The sequence below is a fragment of the Octopus bimaculoides genome, chromosome 6 (genome assembly GCF_046866305.1).
Source record: "Octopus bimaculoides isolate indiv1 chromosome 6, ASM4686630v1, whole genome shotgun sequence".
Taxonomy (NCBI): Eukaryota; Metazoa; Mollusca; class Cephalopoda; order Octopoda; family Octopodidae; genus Octopus; species Octopus bimaculoides.
In genome coordinates this window covers 94936210-94958316 of record NC_142933.1, presented here as the reverse complement: position 1 = coordinate 94958316, position 22107 = coordinate 94936210, and the positions used below count along the sequence as shown (strand labels likewise).

Below are 22107 nucleotides of genomic sequence, written 5' to 3'. Positions count from 1 at the left end.
TTGCTGTGAGAACTCAAAGAGGTGGATCAAATACAGCAAAGTTTCTCGCTCGATCCTCAAGCAGTTTCACCATTTCCTCGCTCTGATTGGATACTTCTTATCGATCTCAAATAGATGAAAGGCCAAGTTGACTTCGGTGGGATTTGAGATCAGAATGCAGGGAGTTGAGACATTCTATCCAACGCCGCACTAACGGTTCTGAGAAACTATTTTTGTCTTTTATACTTTACTTGCTCCAGTCATCGGACTGTGGTCATGCTGGTGCTCTGCTTTGAACGGTTTAACCGTTTGTGGAGCTGAAGATTGCTCTGCATCTAAATTGATGTAATGATTGCATTGTTCAATTAAATGGAGTTGCGTGAAACGATCGTACTGCATTACCTCTGGATATCATTGTTGCTTATTTTGATTTTAATCACCTTATTTTGAAATTGTATGGATAATACCGTACTAAATTCTGGTACCTCAACTTAAGTACTATATTCATCTGAATCTAAATTTTTGCTGCACTCATCTACCATACTCAACCGATACATATGTATATATATATATATATATATATATATATATATATATATATATATATATATATATACAACTTCTGGGTTTTATCAAATGAATATGATTGATTCAGTGTGATCAATTTACACTGAAACTTATCCGTTACATTCAGTTGCAAAATCTACAGACAGGATCCACTTACTCTTCTTTGTGGCCTCTATTTTCAAAAACGTCTCAGCTATCTGATCTTACTTGTTTGTTTTCAGATTTTATTTACAGAAGAACTTTCATCACTCATTTAAAGGATAATCTCAGTTAATTCCAGATTACAAACATAGTAAATAGAGGTTTACAATTTACTGAGTTACTAAGTCTATGTATTTCAAATACAGAACTCCCTTTTAGAGTAGTTTCTCTCAGCGATTTAGTTAAAATTTCAATCGTTAATTTTTTATTCCGAATGCATTTTTCCTTCTCTTCACACATCTCATCTTCTGACTCTTTTCTATTATTCATTTATTTGGTCCTTTGAAACCTTAGTTCTTACTGCTTTCATCCCCTCATTTCAATTATTATTAATTTTTTTCCACAATATATATCCTCAGAATTGCTATTCTCATTCTATAATTCTACATTTCTTCATACTTTCTATTCATTCACACATTGAAACCCCATCCTTAACCTACACTCTCCTATCCTTCTTTCTGAGTGCTCTCTACCATCTATTCATTCCAGAACATTCTTTATTCTTTCACCCTTTTCCACTTTCAATTTTTCTTTGTCATTTTTATAAAAATCTTTTATTCTTGCATTCCTTAGATCTATTATTCCAAAATCCTTAATTTAAATTTTCTATTCTTACGTAAAATATATTTTTGCATATTTTTAATTCCACCATTCTCTTATTCCGAAATTACTTACTGTCTTTATATTTAGCTCCATTTTTCCGTTATCACTTCATTTCTTTGTTTCCCTCGGCACATGCAACATATTCTCCCACACGCTCTTATAACCACCCACTGGATCTATAGCTACAATCAACATTACAATCATCACATACGAACCACCCTCACAACTACTCCTCTCTCACACATACACACATACGCAAACACATACACACAGATACACACACATACACAAATACAGACACAACACACGTACACAAATACACACACACGCATACACATACACACACATACACACAAATATTTCTATGAAATGTTGGATCTTTAGCACGGATAACGTTATCACCTTCACAGACTCACTCCCTCTCTATATATCATTCTCTCTCTTCTTATCTATCTCTCCATCTCTATCCCCCCACATACACACATACACACATACCTAGCGAATTTCTATTCGAAACTATTAGTGGTGAGACTGAACCCGAAAACTGGTGGGGGCTTATGAGGATAATGTGCTAGTGTATCTCAGGCAACAATATATATGTATGTGTGTGTATGTGCGTGTGTGTGTGTGTGTGTGTGTGTGTGTGTGTGTGTGTGTGTGTGTGTGTGTGTGTGTGTGTGTGTGTGATCCAAGGATCGAGGTGTAGGAAGAAAGTTAGCTTCAAGCAATCCGTAGTAAATATATTAAAAAAATGACTTTCAGTAATCACAAGTAACGATGACGTTACGCTTCCATTCATCTCCTCACATGGCCTCACACTCAACACAGAAGCCTACATCAAGTAATTGGAAGAGGTCGTGCTGCCCTGGGTCAAGCAGTTGGTTGCTGAAAGACCCTATGTCAGGCAACAGGACTCTGCACCATGCTACACATGCAGGAGATCCCAGTCATGGCTGTGAGATAATTTCTACGACCACAGCATCCTTAACATCTGGTCACCTAACTCTCCTGACTGCAAACCTCTTCATTCTTATATGTGGGGCGCAGTTGAGCGAGAGACCAACAAAGCTCCTTGTAACACCAAAGATGAACTCAAGGCAAGGATCATGACAGTATTCACCAACTTAAACAAGGAGACCCTCCAGAAGAGTTGCAGGAGATTCCGAAGTCGTTTGGAGGCCGTGGTTAAAGCCAGTGGTGATTTTAATGAGTAAATTCTAGTATTTCAAGATAATTTTATGTAATTTTGGTAAATATATCTGTTAAAATAAGATGCCAGTGGTATTTTCATTTTTGCATAATTTCGACGACAGTTTATTCAGCATTTTCTATCTTGTCTTATTTTCCTTATAAACATACATATATATATATATATATATATATATATATATATATATCGTTAAATTGGTCGATAACTGATGAAGAATTATGGACCTTCTGTTTGTCTCTCCTTCGTTTTTACATTCGGCCCGCAGCTAAAGTAGAAGACGCTTGCCGAAGATGCTACGGATTGGGACCGAACCCAGAACCATGTGGTTGAGAAGCACACTTCTTACCACACAGCCACTCCTCGCATACACGCATATTTTTATTCTTTTACTACTCTCAGTCATTGGACAGCGACAAAGATCCGTAACAGTAGTATTTTCCTTTTTTTTTCTGGTGGTCAGTTTTAATGAACCCAGCACTTAGTTTGAGAATACATTTCATTGATCCCTTTTGATCGCGTGGCTGCCTTTACCTACAGTTGAGCATATTCTCCAAAAGTCAAACTGGTTTCATCCACATCTTGGAAATCGAAGGCAAGTAACTGGCTCAAACCAGATTCGTGCTTCTAACCCTTACGTTGTAAGCTAATCACCATTTTATGCCTCCCCGCGCTCTACAAACATGCGCGCGCGCTCAAACTCACGTTCGTGCATGACATGAAAAATGCGAGAACAAGTTTTAATAATAAACTTTTAATAATACCACGAACAATTCCCCTCAAGTTTTTATTTTGTTAAAAAATAACGTTTTTTTAATGGTTTTGTTCTTTTTTTTTTTGTTATTTCTGTTTTATGTTGTTTTTTTTATTACAAACCAATTTTTTTTAATTTTTTTTGCCAAGAATTTAAAAAGTTTTAATTATGAAAAAATAGATTTAAGTTTTTTTTTTAAAAGGAGGATCCACGAATTTTTTTTTTTATTAAAAAGTAATCTTCAAACTGTTTTATAACCAATGGAGAAATGTATACCTTTCTTGTATGTAGTTTTTCCTGTTTACTGTTTTCATGTTTTTTTTTTTTTTGCATTGTTGCTGCTATCCTGTTTTTTCTGGGGAATTTTTTTTGTTTCTCATGCTTCTGTTTCCTGCTTCACTTATTAGTTGTATGCAGTTTTTCTATTGGCAGTTTCTGTTTTCTGCTCTGTACTTTTTGCTGTGTATATACAAGTGAGGGTTCTGTTTGACGTCTTCCTTATTTCATTTCCTGTTTCAAGTTTTCAATTCACTCTTTGTTCTTTTCTATATTCACTTATGGTTTTTTTTTGGGGGGGGGGGGTCCTAATTATTCTATTATTTTCTTTATTTTTCTACTTAATGCTTTTTAACCTATCATCATCTACTTTAAATTTTTGGTAAAATATTTTTTACTTTGTTTTTGTTTATTTACATGTCTGCACGTTTATCTCTTCGGTTTTGTTAACTTTTGTTTATATTTTTGTTGTTTCTGTTCATATGTATTTTTTTTTACTTTCTGTTTGCTGTTTTATACGGTTGTCGCTTTCTATTGCTTTGTTAACTGTTTTTTCATGTTTTCCTCTTTCTCTTTTCTGTTGTGATATTTATTTCTCTTTTCTGGTTTGTGTTGATGATGATTGTACTGAGATTACAACTGTCGGCGGTAGTGGCAGGGCTGTAGTAGTAGTAGTAGTAGTAGTAGTAGTAGTAGTAGTAGTAGTAGTAGTAGTAGTAGTAGTAGTAGTAGTAGTAGTAGTAGTTGATGGGTGGGGGTATTGTAGCAGCTGTCATTGTGTTTGGCCTTTATTGTCTCGTTTCGATAATCAGCTGATGGTTCGACATAACCATTAGCAGTAGCATTATCATCAACATTATCACCATCATCATCGTCATGAATATAGTTTTCATCCTTTTATTATCAACCTCAATATTTTTTTATCCTATTATAACCATTATCACCTCCAACATCACTAATCTTTCCTCTTCATCGCCAATCATTAGAGCCCTCTTCATAGTCATTGCTACAATATAAAATGAGATCTGGAATGGGTAAGGTTTTTTTTTGATTGCTTTTGTTCTTTTTTTTTTTTCTTGTTTGTTTATTTGTTTGGTCTGTGAGTGTAGGTGACGACAACATCTGTCCCAGATGCAGATATCTTTGAATGCTCACCTAAAATCTAACTAGAACGAATACGGGGTTTTTTTTTTTTCTTTACAGCACTTTCCCTAATGGAATTTAGAAAGTTTAATTTCTGCTGCAAACTGGGATTGAACCAGATTCTTGGACAAAATCTCTACATTATGGAGATAAGAATTATTCGAATATTACATAAAAAAATATATAAATAAAAGATTTTTTTCCCCAAAAATAAGGGACAAAAGCAGCAGCTGTATTATCATAAAAAGGTTCCGATACAATTTGGTTATTTCATTAATTAATATCAGATAGATATGAGTGCATGCACTCGGTGGATTCTTTTATAATGCCTTGCATATAACGACAATCCCATCCTTGACTCATTCCCACTTGCTCTCTCTCTCTCTCTCTCTCTCTCTCTCTCTCTCTCTCTCTCTCTCTCTCTCTCTTACTACTTTCATTCGATCAAATTCAGTTATTCACGTTTGCTCTTGCTCACTCACATTTACATCGCTGTATAAAACATTTGAATTGACTAACAAAAACCATTCTGACAGAGAAATTCTTTTAGCAGGAGTTATTGTTTTACCCAAAAGGACATGTTTATTTCTCTCTCTCTCTCTCTCTCTCTCTCTCTCTCTCTCTCTCTCTCTCTCTCTCTCTCTCTCTCTCTCTCTCTCTCTCTTCTTTCCTTCTCTCTTACTTACTTTTCTCTCTCGAAGTGTCAGCTACCTTTACTAACTAAAAGCTACGCTAATATCCAATACCCCTTGTCATACTATTTATGTGGTGCTGCAGGATAGCTATGTGAAGAATGAGTATGTTTCTTATGAATAATTTACTGGAATGTTGAGATCTTGAAAGAATCTACCTACTTTAAAAAATTATTGCTTCACTTCTTGCAAAACCTCTTCAAGAATTTTCCACCTTTCTGTAATTCTTTTTATAATGCTATCCTTATAAGCAAGTATTGAATGATCGTGCACTTTTTGTTTGTCTTTGGGATTTTGCCAATTGCGATAGTGATGTACCAACCCTTGTGAAAGACCGATTTCGGAAGCAACATATCCAGTCCGAAAAGTCCAAATATTATGAATTCCCACTGTTTCGACTTTCAAAGGATTAACAATAGTTTTTGAACGAATATACACAGGATGTATTTTCGGCTCTCGATCTAGTTTCAACAAAGATATTATATTATATTTTTCAGCTAAGTCTCTCCCGGTGAAATTTTCTTTCGTATCTTCCCATTCTTTACGAAAAAAAGTACACCTGAAAATATATGCACCTATATTTGTTGCGTGTTTCAAACTATCAATGAAAGTCATCCAGTCCCGATGCTTTTTCGGAACTATGATTTCATCTGCATCAATAAACACGATAAATTTAGTCCTGTACATATTTCTATAAAGACAGTCATTTATAGCAGCGAGCTGACCAAAATAATGAATTTCTGATCCACCTCCAGTTTTAAATGGTATTTTCCATTCAACTGTCTCTGACAAACCTTCTTCTGCGTATTTTTTTATAATTGCAGTTACATTTTGACCAATACTGTAGTTGTAGAAGATGAAATAATCGGCACCAAATATCTTGTTGATTTCCATCCATTCGACCAATTCGTCCATACGATCATAGTTGGAGTGCAAAGGACTGAGGCAAACAGTAAAGTTTTTCTTGCCTGTTTTTCTAGCTACAGAATTTGGTGTAACCAAAATGTGATTTCTAGGTTGCTGGCATTTCTTCTTTAAGACAATTGAAACACTGACTGGTGGCTCATTCACTTTAAATTGGTGTAGTGGACAGAGGAAGTAACAGGCAGCAAATCTAAAAAATAAAGAGAAATATATATACAATAAAGTACACAAAGAAAAGAATAAATGCAATATTAATTAAATATAATGAACATATGGAATGAAGTAATTACAGGGGAAGTAAAATGTTATCAAAGACAATAAGAATTAAAATCCAAATAGTTGTGAATATCAAATGATAAGAGCCAAAGTACGAAGCGTATATGCGACCGTCCGACCTAAATGAGACAGTAGTCAAATTCTCCATCAAAGAGCTTTGCGTTTCTAAGATAATATAATCTTGGATACATTACTCCTTAACTCTTGTTATTCAAATCTACCTGGAACCACACTGTATCTATAATACAAATTTTCTGTTTTAAAATTATGTAAATTCAAACCTTCCATCAAAATTTCATTCTGATTTGTTTAAAACAGCAGCTTAATAACGGAAATTTTATAAAATTTTCCATGATTTTCTAAATTAGTTAAGTCAAGGCAGAGTATTTTAATAAAAATAGGTATAAACAGAGACAAGAACATCAAGGCCTGAATGCCTATATTTAAAATGAGACTTGATTAGGGCAGGCCTGGAGCTAAGTAACCATTTCGCGATGATTGGTTTAAATTAAAATCATGAAATTCTTAATAAGCTGTGTGTATGTGCTAAAGTAGATCGAAGCAAATACCTCAGTAAATTAAGATAGTAAAACGTAGACAAAGCCGAATTGTTTTCACTAACTTAGGTCAAAGATGAAGGCAGTCGTTTGACCTGACCTGATATAACAAGCGCAGGAAAGTATTTCGTTAAATACAGTATCAGATCAGATTATAAAGTGAGTCGTTAGGGAGTTAACAGTTTTGCACTAGAATTCAGTCTAGATTAGTTTCTGTTTATTTTCGATTAACTGGTTAAAAATAATAAAAATGTAACCTAGGGGAATCGTCAACTGATATATCAATCAATTCGAAACTAATTTATTTCCAATAAAGAGCTGCATGTGATTTTATGCACCAATCGTTCCACATTAAAAGAGTCCACAACACGATTATCTACTTGGATGGACAATAATAATCGACTACAAATACGTAGTAAGCACTGTGGAAACTATTCTGTCTATGAGCCAACACTGCAATCCTCTTTCTATTCTGAGTTCTAATTAATTTCGTTTTTATTAATTTTTTTCTCACTCTGTCTCTGGGGATGGTCACCCTTTGATAAATACGTTTGAAAGTCAAGTAAATGACTACATTTATCATCCTAGCATAGACGATAGATATACATTTGTCAATGATCTTCGCCGCTGCATGCGTGTTAACATATGGCACTCCGTCGGTTACGACGTTGAGGGTTCCAGTTGATCAGATCAACGGAACAGCCTGCTCGTGAAATTAACGTGTAAGTGGCTGAGCACTCCGCAGACACGAGTACCTTTAAAGTAGTTCTCGGGGAGATTCAGCTTGACACTGTGTTTGACAAGGCTGGCCCTTTGAAAAACAGGAACAACAGAAAAGGGAAGATTTCCACGGTAAAATTTCCACTTATTTCCTTTTCTTTGTTTTCTGAAATTTTCGTTGTCTTGCAACCTTTTCAATACACACTGCGTTCCTTTTTGTTTGTTTGTACGCATGTGTGGGGGTTAGTGTGTGTGCGTGTGTGTGTGTGTGTGTGTGTGTTTGTGTGTGTGTGTGCATATGCATGTATGTATGTATGTAAGTATGCATGCATGTGTGTGTATGCATGTATTTATGTATGTATGTGTACATTTGTCTGTATGTATTCTGCATATTCATGTGTTTGCGTGTCAGTGTTTGTGTGTTTTTTATGTATGTGTGTGTGTGTGTGTGTGTGTGTGTGTGTGTGTGTTTGTATACGTGTGTGTGTACCTCTGTCTCCTTGTGTGTGCATGTCTGACTCTGTGTGTGTATGTGTGTGTGTGTATGTGTGCTTGTCTGTTCATATAACCTATGTACCTATCCGTCTGTATGTTGATCTGTTTACTTTCATATCCATAGGCTTACAAACATCTGCATATATATATATATATATATATATATATATATATATACTCACACACACGCACGCACACACATGCAGCTTTCTACATAACATGCACAACACATTATTGGTTATTGTAATATTGTAATATAGAATCATCCTACTTAATCTATTCTGTTATTTAAAAAATATAACGAATATATTTACCACGTGAACTACGATGAAAATATGAGAAAGTTATAGTATATAATTTTTTTGCGAAGTGGTTCCTTAAGACATGTAATTTATTGTAAGGTTTACGCAAGGGTGAAAAGGGTGAGAAACACTAATCTGGGGTAATACACACCTGGTGTTTGTTACCTGGTTGTCATGACTTAAGTTTGGAATGAACTGTTTACGCACCACCTTAGTTACAAACTCTTTAATCAAAACCAGAGTTTGAATCCAGTATTAACGCCGACAGAAACGATTAAGGAACGCTGGTCAGCGGGTTGAACAATGAAGTTATCTCTCCAGGCGACACTCTGAGACAAACTCAAAGCTTCAAGTAACCGAACTACTTGCCATACTTGTCAATTTTCAGTGTTTCTGCTTATAGCAATAGCAAGCTGTTCTAACCTTTCCTACTTGTCTCCAGTTAAATGACTAAGCCATGTAAAAGTGCAGGGCCTATGGCAGAACACAGAGTCGGTGACTATATATGATCAGCGTTTGTATAACCGGCCCTTCTCTGTATCTCTATGGATGTTTGTGCATGTGACGGAGATTGTGAATAAGTGCATATGTGTGTATGCATGAGGGAAAGAGTAGGTGTTAGACACAGAGAGAGAGAGTGTGTGTGTGTGTGTGTGTGTGTGTGTGTGTGTGTGTGTGTGTGTGTGTGTGTGTGTGTGTGTGTGTGTGTAACAGCAAACAGTGGCCTTCAAATCACAGTAAATCCATTACTATTGCTAGTACGTTTTATTTTTTTACATGATTCAGTCATTAGACTGCGGCTAACTACGTTAGAGGTACACGTGTCTGTGGAGTGGTCAGCCACTTGCACATTAATTTCACGAGCAAGCTATTCCGTTGATCGTATCAGCTGGGACCCGCGTCATCGTAACTGACGGAGTGCTCCTTTTTATATATATATATATACATATGCATATACACAACGAGCCTTTCTCAGATTTCCATCTACCAAATCCACTCACAAGTGTTTGGTCGGCCCGGGCCTACGGTATAGCAGCTGCTCGCTGTGGAGATTGAACCCGGAACCATGTAGTTAAGAAGCAAACTTCTTACCACACTGCGAATGAAAATTTTCCAAGAGGCAAATGAAATTAAATGGTATCTAAAAATGTTGATCTGCTGAATTTGATTAAACCAACCAAGGAAAGATGCTGTGAAATGGTAGTGTCGGGGAGTATTGAATTAGACAATTTTTAAAATGGGTTTCTTGGATACAAGCAACAAATAACTGATTGTTTCGTTTTGTTTTATTTACTTTTTTGTTCGTTTTTGTTTTCGTTTTCGTTTTTGTTGGGTTTTTTTTTAGAACTGAGATAAGATTAAATAAAGCTAAAGTAAACTTAGTGAAGGAAAGCACTCTGACATAAGAAACATATGAACCTCAATAATAATCTCCTATAATGAGCAGTAGAAAAATGCAATGTATCGTTCAAAGTCTCGTTGAAAATGAAGCTTAATCCCATAACTGCATTAGCTAAACAAGTATACTCTGCTGCAGTTGGTATATTATTATAAGAAAACGAAGTGCTAGGAAATGGAGAGAAAAAAAAAAGTAGAAACGAAGATTCTTCTATTGAAATGATTACTTAGAAATTTAAAAACTCTCCAGAGATATTATAGCTCTTAAAGTAGCGTACTGATTATACTACTCAATTCCTTAAGGGGCCTTATGATCAGTAAGACAAAAATAAAATAAGAGGCAAGCAAGCATCTCAATAGGAATATGAGAGATTATAAAGTAAATAATTCATATAAAAGGTAAAATACAAGACGCATTAAAAGTTAGCTACAGAAGAGAGGGTAAATTGTTATTATTCAATGATAGATATTTCAGGGTTATCTCTCTTGCGGTACACGGTGCTCACGTTAAACAAGAAGCTAGAAATACATTCACCGATTATTCCGCTAGAGGGCGCCTTGAAATAACTGTTGGTGGTTTTCAACACCTATTACCTAGAGTGAGAAGTGTTCTGAACGGCAAACAGCAATGAACACGGCCTTTGCACGAGTCAAAATGTCTCAAACATTTGAACTGATCTAAATGTCTGCATACTCGCAACACTGCTTTTGCGCAGCCACTATGATATTGTTTGAATTTTTCTGGAAAGTCTCCGTCTAATTTTTACCTCCTCCTCATCATAATTTAGCCTTTACTGATATCTAGTAACGGACAAATATCGTGTGTGTAATACGTTAACACAGACTTTTGTTTCGCTTCTCTTACGAATGGGGAATTTGTCCTATATAATCTCTAAACATTCCTATATGCCTATGCCAATAAATATGCAATCTTGTCTGTTTTTCTTTACGATTTATCTGTAACAGTGAAGGTTATCTCTAACGGACGAGATCAGAATAATACCGAAACACGTTTGACGACTAAACTTGTCGGGAAAATGAAAATAATATTCATCATTGACTTATTTATTTTATTTTATTTTTTAATTATTTTGTTTTTCTTCCACCACGTATTTATTTCTGATTAGTATTTTGAAGCTCCCTGCATTAAGTTAAAAATAACTTAACTATTGTTGTTATTTTTTGTTGTAGTTGCTGCTGCTGTTGTTTCTTCATACGAATGGCGTCTTGTGTTATTTAATTCACATAAAAGCTCAACCAATGAGAAATACTGATAAAATACATTAAATTTTTTGACAGAACAAAATATTTCGGACTAGAACAAAAAGCATTTCTACAACAAAATAGAATTCAAAATGAAATAGAATTTAAATAAAATAAGACAACAATTCAAAATCAGACAACTTTCAATTACGGAAGTTGAAACTTTCTGAAAAGGCAATATAAAATACAAAAACCCATAATCTTTGTTTCTGAAAGGATTGATAAAGAAAAAGACACAAATCTAATATAAAGCGAACAGTATCAAACTGGAATAATTCCAGCTCATTTAAAATAAATTGCTTAAATTGAAAATCTGTAGGACTACATGAAGATCTAAATAACTGGGTTAATTCTTTAACATCAATCCATCAGAAATTGGCCGATCTCCAATTAGATATTGATTTCTTACTTAGGTACGCACAGTCACACATTTATAAAAGAGGATAATAAGATTAGAAGACGTTCATGCCTTTTTCAAAAACGTTAGCAGCATAAAAGAAATGGTCTATATTCGAATGCAAGCTGAGTCCGACTCACAGATTGTCTTACTACGAGTTTGACACTTGTCTTATGGTACTCGCTCCCGTAGCTAATAATTTATGCAATAATTTACGCAATTTACGTTATTAAGAATGGTATATGTCAGGTCAAGACTAATTATATTACAGTTTAATAGAATTCTGTTACTGGTAACCTTGTGATCCATGGACTACCTACTGACGATCGAGTAGTCCGCCGCTAAACCGATTCCCTGATGTATTTGCTTATTATGGAGGGTGAGATGGCATCCACTCATGAAAATGGAGAACAAAAACAAACATTAGCGACTGCTCATGCTTTTTTTTTTATCTTAAAAAAGGCAAGAAAGCGGTGGAACCCTGCAGGAAGATATGTGCTGTGTACGGAGAGAATGTTGTTATAGAAAATGTTTGCTAGAAGTTGTTTGACAAGATTTTGATCGGGGAATTTTTCGATTCAAGATGGATCTTGCTTTGGTCGGCCAAATAAGATTAACAGCGACACGAACTCTTATCATGCAACCAAGGATGATCGCAGATATTCTCCAAATATCCAAATCAAGTGTTGAAAAACCATCTGCATCAACTAGTTTACGTCAGCAGGCTCGAAATTTTGGTCCCACATCAGTTGAATGAGGATAACCTCGCCCAACGGATTTCAATCTGGGATTCGTTGCAAAAACGTGAGAAAAATCGATCCTGTTTTGAAGAGAATGGTAACAGAGGACGAAAAATGAACCCTTTATAACAATGTGAAACGCAAATGATCATGAGAGGAAGTGCAGCGAACCACCACAAACAACTTCCAAAGCAGTACTTCAACCAAAGAAGGCTATGTTTTCAATTTGGTGCGATTGGAAGGGTGTTGTCTTTTACAAGCTTCTCCCTACGAACAGAATCATCTATCTTGTGTTCTGTGATCAGCTAGACAAATTAAGGGCAGCGATCCCTTTAGAAGCGTCGTCCAGAACTTGGTAATTGTACGGATACTGTCTTTCGTCACGAGAATGCCAGACCTCACACTTTTTTGCAGATGCGGTAGAAAGTACTGGGGTTTGACTGGGAAGTTTTGCCACACCCTCCATATTCGCCCGAGCTTGCATCTTCAGATTTCCACCTGTTTCGGTCTTTTCAGAATTCATTGAATGGACAGAGCCTAAACTCTAAAGAGGCTATAAAAATTCACCTAGAAGAGTTTTTTGAGAGGAAATTCTTTGAGTATGGTATAATAGATCTGCCCATAAAATGGCAGAAGATACTGGAACGAAATGGTAATCATGCCATTGATTGAATAAATCGCTTCGTGTTTAAAACTTGTCTTATTTTCGGTTAAAAAAACCGAACGGACTTTTTGACCAACCCAATACATACACACACACACACACACACACACACACACACACACACACACACACACACACACACACACACACACACACACACACACACACACAATACTCAGACACACACCAATACAATGCAGAGACACACATACACAAACATATATCGCAGAAACACACATATGTAATAGGTTTTCCCATACAAACATATGTATACACATACAGGCATACACTACACATAATTAATTAATTAATTAATTTTTGATAAGCCTGCTGGCTATTTGCGACATCAGCGTCTGAAAAGATGCTGATATTCAATATATCTTAGCAGCGAGATTTGACTTGTATGCTCTGCCTGCTGCTTCTCGCTGCTGTCATCCAAAAGACCGAAATCACATGATATGTGAATTCCGGCGACCTTGGTAGACGAATTTCGTCTGCTACGATCTAGATGTGTGCTTTTCTGCACCAAGCACCATTGAGGACCTATCAACGCTAATAACACAGTTTACGGTGTTCTAACACGGCATCCATGTGAAGCGGGATATAAAGATTACCGTTTGGTATTAATATTGTTCCCATCGCTAATAATTTTTAACCAAAGTCCCTTTCACATTCCCTACATCAACATACACCAGCAATGACGTACTTAGGTAAACGGACCTCCGTTGGTATCCACGATGAGGATTCAGCTGTTCGATCAAACTAATCTACCTACTCATTGATTTAGTGAGCAGGTGACTGAGTATTCCTCAGACGTGTACCATAACGTGATTCGGAAGCTCAGAACATGAACTCAGCACCTCAACAACGAATGATGACGATGGCTACGGCGTCTGCGCTATCCGATCGTCTTGTTCTCCCAGTCTGGCTTTCGTGATGATAGACTCTCCCGTCGAAGACGACTTAATAGCGTTCAGCTTTTGCCGAACGGCCTGCACAAAGGATTTGTTTATAGTAATCAAATGTTCGTGTCGCTCACTCAATCCATCAAATCGGCGTTGCCTGAATAGGTGCACAGTGTACCACGTATCAGGTTTCGAAGTAATCGCAGAGCAGTGCGAGATGATGTGTTTTACTCAAGAACACAACGCACCACCCGGTCTAGGAATTGAAACCACGATCTCGCGAACCACTAGGTCATGCTTCGTAATAATATTAATAACAATCATAATAATAATAATGATAATAATAATAATAATAATAATAATAATAATAACCTTAAATTTCAAATTACCACTTTCTAATTTCAAATTCCGTGCGTATGATTGCTTTTTTAATGATAGGAATATGCAAATATGAAGGATATTTTGAAGTGTTTTATAAGCTTATTCATGTCCGTATGACCAATAAATGATAATTTTTGGAAATGTATTGTAATGTAAGAGATGCGGCATATCAGCCGAAAATCTCAAAAAAAAAAGGAAAATATTTCACTGACACGATATACCGATATAACATACTAATTTTGTCTCATTCGACAAAAGCATGGCATTATATAACCTTCATACATTCAAATGTAAATGTGCATAAAACATAATATAATACATATTAATATTTGTTTATGTATAGATGGGTAGATAGATAGATAGAGAGACAGACAGACAGACAGACAGACAGATATATATATATATATATAGAGAGAGAGAGAGAGAGAGAGAGAGAGAGAGAGAGAGAGAGACAGACAGACAGACAGACAGACAGATAGATAGATAGATAGATAGATAGATAGATAGATAGATAGATAGATAGATCCATTTATATGTACACGAATACATGTACATAAATTTTGTGCATTTGTATGTGCGCCTTTGTTTTGTGTAATGCAATAGAACCTGCGTAAACTCGACAATTACTTCCCAAGTCATCTTAAAGTATAACTTATATCTAATCTCAACAAATAATTATTAATAACCATACATACTTTGGGTTTGTAACATTAGTCTCTTGTACGAAAAATATCTTTATTAAATTACCCACATCACTAAGACAAAGATTTATAGTTCTCTCTCACGGGGATAAAATTTGATCTATTTTATTCCACTTCACCAAGAAGTCCGAAGAATGTACTTTGCTCTAGCCTGTTAGCATACAACACATTGGAATAAATACAAACTGAACCGGGCTAGTCAAACGCACCGAAACGGTTGGTGTTATATCAACCGCGTTAAAATTAACTTCGTGAATACCTCGTAAATTGTTTAACGAGAATCTTAGGGACAATCACAACTAGATTTAATGAGATTCTTAAGGACATTAACTTTCTTGCACAGAGATTAACATGACCGTCACAAATGATATCTTAACTCAATTTCATCGAAGTAGAACTCACATAAGACTTCAATACCTAATTATGGAATATTATACATAAACTGCGGTTTATGACACTGATCTCTTGTGAGAAATTAAATAGATAAGTATTTCGATGAATCACCTTAAAGAAAATATGATCGGTACTACATCAAATGTTTACCATTATTTCTCGCGACAAATGTGTGTGCTCATAAGTACATACACACACACACACACACACACACACACAGTCTAGATTAAATGATATCCATAAAAGATAAAGGCATATCAAAGTGAAGCACGCCTCAAATCGGCTCGACAGAATAAGGCAAATAAGACTTAACTAATTCATTATCTTAGCACAACATACATCGAAGAGGGAAGTTCACTATTGTTCCACAATCCACAAATACAGTCGTACCCAAAAGTATCCAGAATTATCCAGCCACGAATGGAAACTTGAGCGTGGCACAAAAACATAATAAAACAGACGAATGGCTTAGTTGGTATTGCTACAATTATTTCATTCAGTGTCTTTAGCGTGACATAAGTATAATCCTTTCTACTATAGGCAAAAGGTTTGAAATTTTGAAGAGGGGCCCAGTCGATTAGATCGACCCCAGTATGCAACTGCTACTTAATTTATCGACCCCGAAAGGCAAAGTCGACCTCGGTGGAATTTGAACTCAAAGCGTAGCGATGGGCGAAATACTGCTACGCATTTCGTCCAGCACGCTACGGATTCTGCCAGCTCTCCGCCTTGTGACGTAAGTATAATACAATTGGTTAGATTTTCGCGGCTTTATGGTTGGCTGAATCTCCATTAGATTATGCTAATGTTCTATTAATTCGGAAGACTTTTATCAAGCTTAGTCGAGTGAATGAAAAATGAAGGCTGACTGCAATATAGTACAATAAATGGTTTTTAGAGCAGCGTCGGCAAATGCATTTGATACGGTCAAATGTTTTACTTGGCATCTAATATCTGCTGTATTCAAGAAAGTTCTGCCACTATTATCCTTTGGAGACAAGGTCACTAGACTTATTAACATCTTTAGGATATTAACACGTTTAACTCCTTATATTTATTCCTTATATTTACAAGCATATTCCGCTATCCACCCCTCGAGATATGGCCACGTTAAATTTATCAGCTATTGGTAATTCTGATTTAAAATTTCACTTGTTGATCTGTTCAATAACCAAGACAATATTTACTTGTTTTATTTGGTAGCATGATGCGTTGGGAGTTATGCGACTTATTACGCAATCTAACCAAATGTGTTATGCTTCTATCACAAGGGCGGCGAGCTGGCAGAAACGTTAGCAGGCCGGGCGAAATGCTTAGCGGTATTTCGTCTGTTTTTATGTTTTGAGTTCAAATTCCGCAGAGGTCGATTTTGCTTTTCATCCTTTTGGGGGTCGATAAATTAAATAACATTTGCGTACTGGAGTCGATCTAATCGACTGGCCACCTCCCCAAAACTTTCGGGCCTTGTGCCTAGAATAGAAAAGATTATTCTTGTAGTACAATAAAGATTTCTAGTGAAACAACTGTAGCAATGCCAGATAACTCATTCGTCTATTTTTTATTATGTGTGTATGTGTGTATATGTATGTATGTGTATGTGTGTGTGTGTGTGTGTGTGTGTGTGTACAAATGTATTTCAAGATGAAAATTTATATCAATGTATATAGATAAATGAATATATACATGAATATGTAAATGTAAAGATATCAATATATATACATATATTGATATATATATACATATATATATACATATATATACATATATGTGTTTATATATATATATGCATATATATGTGTGTGTATATATGTATATGAATGTATATATATATATATATATATATATATATATATATATATATATATATATATATATATATATATATATATGTATATATGTATATGAATGTATATATATATATATATATATATATATATATATATATATGTATATATATATATATATATATATATATATATATATATATATATATATATATATATACATATATATATATATATATATATATATATATATATATATATATATATATATATATGGGGGGAGAAAGAGATAAATATAAAGATTTATACATATTTATATTGAAGTTATAATAATATTATGCAAAGTTATACAGAGAGAGGGACGGGGAGAGATAGGTAGATAATTATGATAAATATATAGAAATATATATACATCGATATATTGATATATTGAAATATATATGTATATATACATACACACATAAATGAAGATCTATAAATGAATAAATATATGTATGTATGTGCGTGTATGTGTGTGTGTATATGTATATATATATATATATATATATAATGCTTGTCATATATATGATACATACATGCACAAACATACATACATACATGTATACATACACACACACATACACACATACATACATACATACATACATACATACATACATACATACATACATGCATACATGCATACCTACATACATACATACATACATACATACATACATATATGGTCAGGGACACGACCAAACATCTCCGTATTTTGAATTTCTACATTTGAATGAAATCTAATATTTTTCTGTCGATAAAATATTATTCTGTTTCGAATAATGTTTTTTTCTTTCTATGGAAATCAAAATTTAACATTCGTGTAAAGAATGGGGCGGTAAGCTGGCAGAAACGTTAGCACATCGGGCAGAATGCTTAGCGGTATTTCGTCTGTCTTTATGTTCTGAGTTCCAATTCCGCCGAGGTCGACTTTGCCTTTCATCTTTTCGGGATCGATAAATTAAGTATCAGTTACGCAGTGGGATCGACTTAATCCCTTTGTCTATCCTTGTTATATATCCTTGTTATATATCCTTGTTATATATGGCTGGAGCTTGGCTGCTCTGCATTGACAAGGGGCAACACCCTGAAACTAGTCTGCAGATGCCAAACCAGCAAGGGGAAACTGCTGACCTCCCCTGTTCGAAGGTTATAAAGGACACAGGTTTCGTGTGTCACATAGCTAGCTAGAGGCGATGGCTTCTTGGAGCTAATTCACGGCAGCTTTCGTCCTAATTTTGGGACTGCCATGTTGGCTTGGCGATAACTATTAATTTCCAGTACCGCTGCCGTAGTCTCCTTTAGAGAGACTTAGAAATATTAATAACTCTATTATATATATATATATATATATATATATATATATATATATATATATATATATATATACGACGGGCTTCTCTCAGTTTCTGTCTAACAAATCCAGTCACAAGGCTTTGGTTTGCCCGAGGCTATAGTAGAAGACACTTTTCCAAGGTGCTACGCAGTGGGACTGAACCTGGAACCATCTGGTTGGTAAGCAAGCTACTTACCACAGAGCCACTCATGCGCCTATTTGTGAATTTTTATCTTCTCTAAAACACTACAGCAGTTCATTCATAAAAAATTCATGGAGATTTCACCATCCATCGCGCATCGCATGAAAGAGAAAAGGCATAAAAAAAAAAGAGAACGAAAAAATGAGAAATATTGTCAAGAAGAGAGAGAAAACAAAATGAGTGGGGTTGACAATAGACAGTAAATAAGGAAGGTATGAAAGTAGAAGAAAAGAAGATAACAGTGCAAGAATAAAGAAAGGAAGTTTCAGGTGCAACAGATATATAATTATATTTCAAGTGCCGAGAACTCTAATTCTTCTTTACATGCCTGCGCGCACACGGATACACACACGCACAAGCACACCTAATACACTCACACACACATACTTTTATGCACGTATACCGCAAAATCCGGTTTACAGACATTGTTTTAAAGCTATAAAAAGAAAGAGCATCGACTTATGGGCAAAGCTTGAGGTAATCATGTGCAGCAGGGTTTTTAACACTAACCGTGCCCTGCGTACCGGAGCTATATAAAATTTCAACAAGCATTTAAAAGTAAAGTAGGGCATCAGTGAACCTTAATTAATATATAGACTACCCTCTTTTTTGCTCTTTTGCTTGTTTCAATCATTTGACTGCGGCTATGCTGGAGCACCGCCTAAAAGGGTTTTAGTCGAGAAAATCGACCCCAGGACTTATTCTTTGTGATTCTACTACTTATTCTATCGGTTACTTTTACCGAACCGCTAAGTTGCGGGGACATAAACACACCAGCATCGGTTGTCAAGCGATGGCGATGGAGATAAACACACACACACACACACACACACACACAATATATATATATATATATATATATATATATATATATATATATATATATATATATATATATATATATATATATATATATATATATATGTATGTATGTATGTATGTATATACGACGGGCTTCTTTCAGTTTCCGTTTACCAAACCCACTCACAAAGCTTTGGTTGACCCGAGGCTTTAGTAGAAGACACTTGCCCAAGAGGCCACGCAATGGGATTGAACCATGTGGTGGAAAGCAAGCTTCCTACAACACAGGTTGGGTGTGGGTGTGTGTGTGTGTGTGTGTGTGTACTGCTAACATGATAACTCACACTGTTTCCAACAACTGATACACTCGCAGTAAAAGCTGACCACAACACCACTTGCCAACCGTTAGACAATTGCAATATGCGTGTTGTCTGAGGAATTTCGTGATAGGACAGTAATGAATTCACAGGAATACAAGTATTTATGATGAATGGCTGTCACGGAAAATAATATTTACCATAAAATTTAGTTAATGTGCAAGATTTGCATGTTTCGTTTGTGGCTAGTGTACCGTAATTCTGACCTGCAGATAATTGTGACCTACACTTTACACTATGGGAAAAATGGCAGTTAAATGATAAATAACAGTAGTCTATTGAATATCCAGACATTCTGACATTGTTATTGCACATTCTTGTACAGCTCTTCAAATAAATGTTGCTTAAAAGTTTAGATAAGATACGGCAATTTCGAAACCTTAACTCCTATTTCATAAATCTAAACTTCAAAGTTAATGATACCAAAGAGTCATATTTTCTAGATAATAGTTTCAAATTTTGATACATGACCAACAATTTTGAGAGGAGGGGTTAACCGGTACCATCGACTCCACTACTTGACTGGTACTTTATTATTGTCGATCCTGTAAGAATGAAAAGCAAAGTCAACTTCAGTGGAATTCGAGCTCAGAACCTAATGGTAAAGAGGAAGAAATGCCGCTTTGCATTTCTTCTGACACACTAATGATTCTGCCACTTCGCCACCGTACATTTGCGAGATAATGGTTTCATATTTTGGTACCGGACCAACAGTGTTTCAGGTGAGGAGGAAGTAGATTACATCAACCCCAGTACTTGACTGCTACTTATTTTATCGGCTCCGAAAGAATGAACGGCAAAGCCGACCTCGGTGGACTTTGAACACAAAATGGACGAAATGCTGCTAAGCATTTTTTCCAGCAGGCTAAGGGTTCTGCCAGCTCACTGGCTTATATTTCCTAGGGTTAGTAGTTTTTTGAGGGGGAAGTCGATTAAATCGACCCCAGTACTTGACTGGTACTTATTTTATTAACCCCAAAAGGATGAACGACAATGTCGATTTCGACGGAATTTGAACTCGAAACGTAAAGACGGACGTATGTCCTCTAAGCTTATTGTCTGACTTGTTAACGATTCTGCCAGCCCATCGACCTTTATCTCCTAGATAATAGAAACACGTATGATTAAACTTTTAAATCCTTCAAAATCTTGTAAATATTGTTCATCATTTGGAGTAAAGAAACCTACAAACAAATCTGAATCACTGAAAAGTTCCTACTTTTTGGCAATTTTCACGTCCTTTCACCAAGTCATTTTCTTACAACAAATTGCCTTCTTCCTTATTTCCTTACGTTTGAAAATCCTCATCTTTTTTAATGATTTTACAACACTTTTGACATTAAAAACCGTCGCAATATTTTATTACAAAGTTACACGATACGTCAAGTCATGGAACATTCACATGGCCACCCTTTGTGAATTACTTTTCTCCATCAGCCATCCATTTGTTCCATTCCAAAACAAAAAAAAAATTCTTATTCTCTTTAAAAGATTAATCTAGGTTTACATCGAAAAGTCAAAGTGTATATGTTATTCTCAATGGAATAACAGCAGTTGTTATTTCCTTCTAGATGCTTCTTTACATTGTTTCTTACATGGGTGATCTGAACATATCTCATGCCAACAAGCTGTTTTTTTTTTTGTTTGTTTGTTTTCTTTTCTTAACGCAGGCGCCTTCCTACACATTCCAATCCATACATATATACTCCAGCTTTTTTCATGTAACTTGTTTTTTTGTCTGGTTTTTCTTTTTCATGGACGCCAATAAAAAAAAACTGGAAGGAACTTTATATTTGATGTAGTTTTTGTTCAAAAATAAACATTACTTTTAATTTGATTCCGTCTGCAAGGTAACTTAATACAACAGTGAACATAATCTTTTCATGACCTAAACTTTTTATTAGAATAGTTTGTTTTTTATGCTTCGTTTTTGGATTGTTGTTTTTTTTTACTTTTGATGTCAACAGTTTTATTGCTAATCATATTTTTTTTTTAAAAAAGCAATATGTTTTATCCATATTACCGATCTG

At 35.2% G+C, this 22107-nt stretch overlaps 1 protein-coding gene across 1 annotated transcript in view; it reads right to left on the bottom strand.

Annotated features, from left to right (window-relative positions):
- Nucleotides 1-5323: 5323 nt before the first annotated feature.
- The window catches only part of LOC106869484 (beta-1,4-galactosyltransferase galt-1), a 71161-nt gene continuing 54377 nt past the window's right edge, over nt 5324-22107 (bottom strand). Inside the window, exon 2 of the mRNA XM_014915242.3 lies at nt 5324-6536. Coding sequence (XP_014770728.1) covers nt 5594-6536 — 943 coding nt within the window. The 3' untranslated portion in view covers nt 5324-5593. The remainder of the gene's footprint in view (nt 6537-22107) is intronic.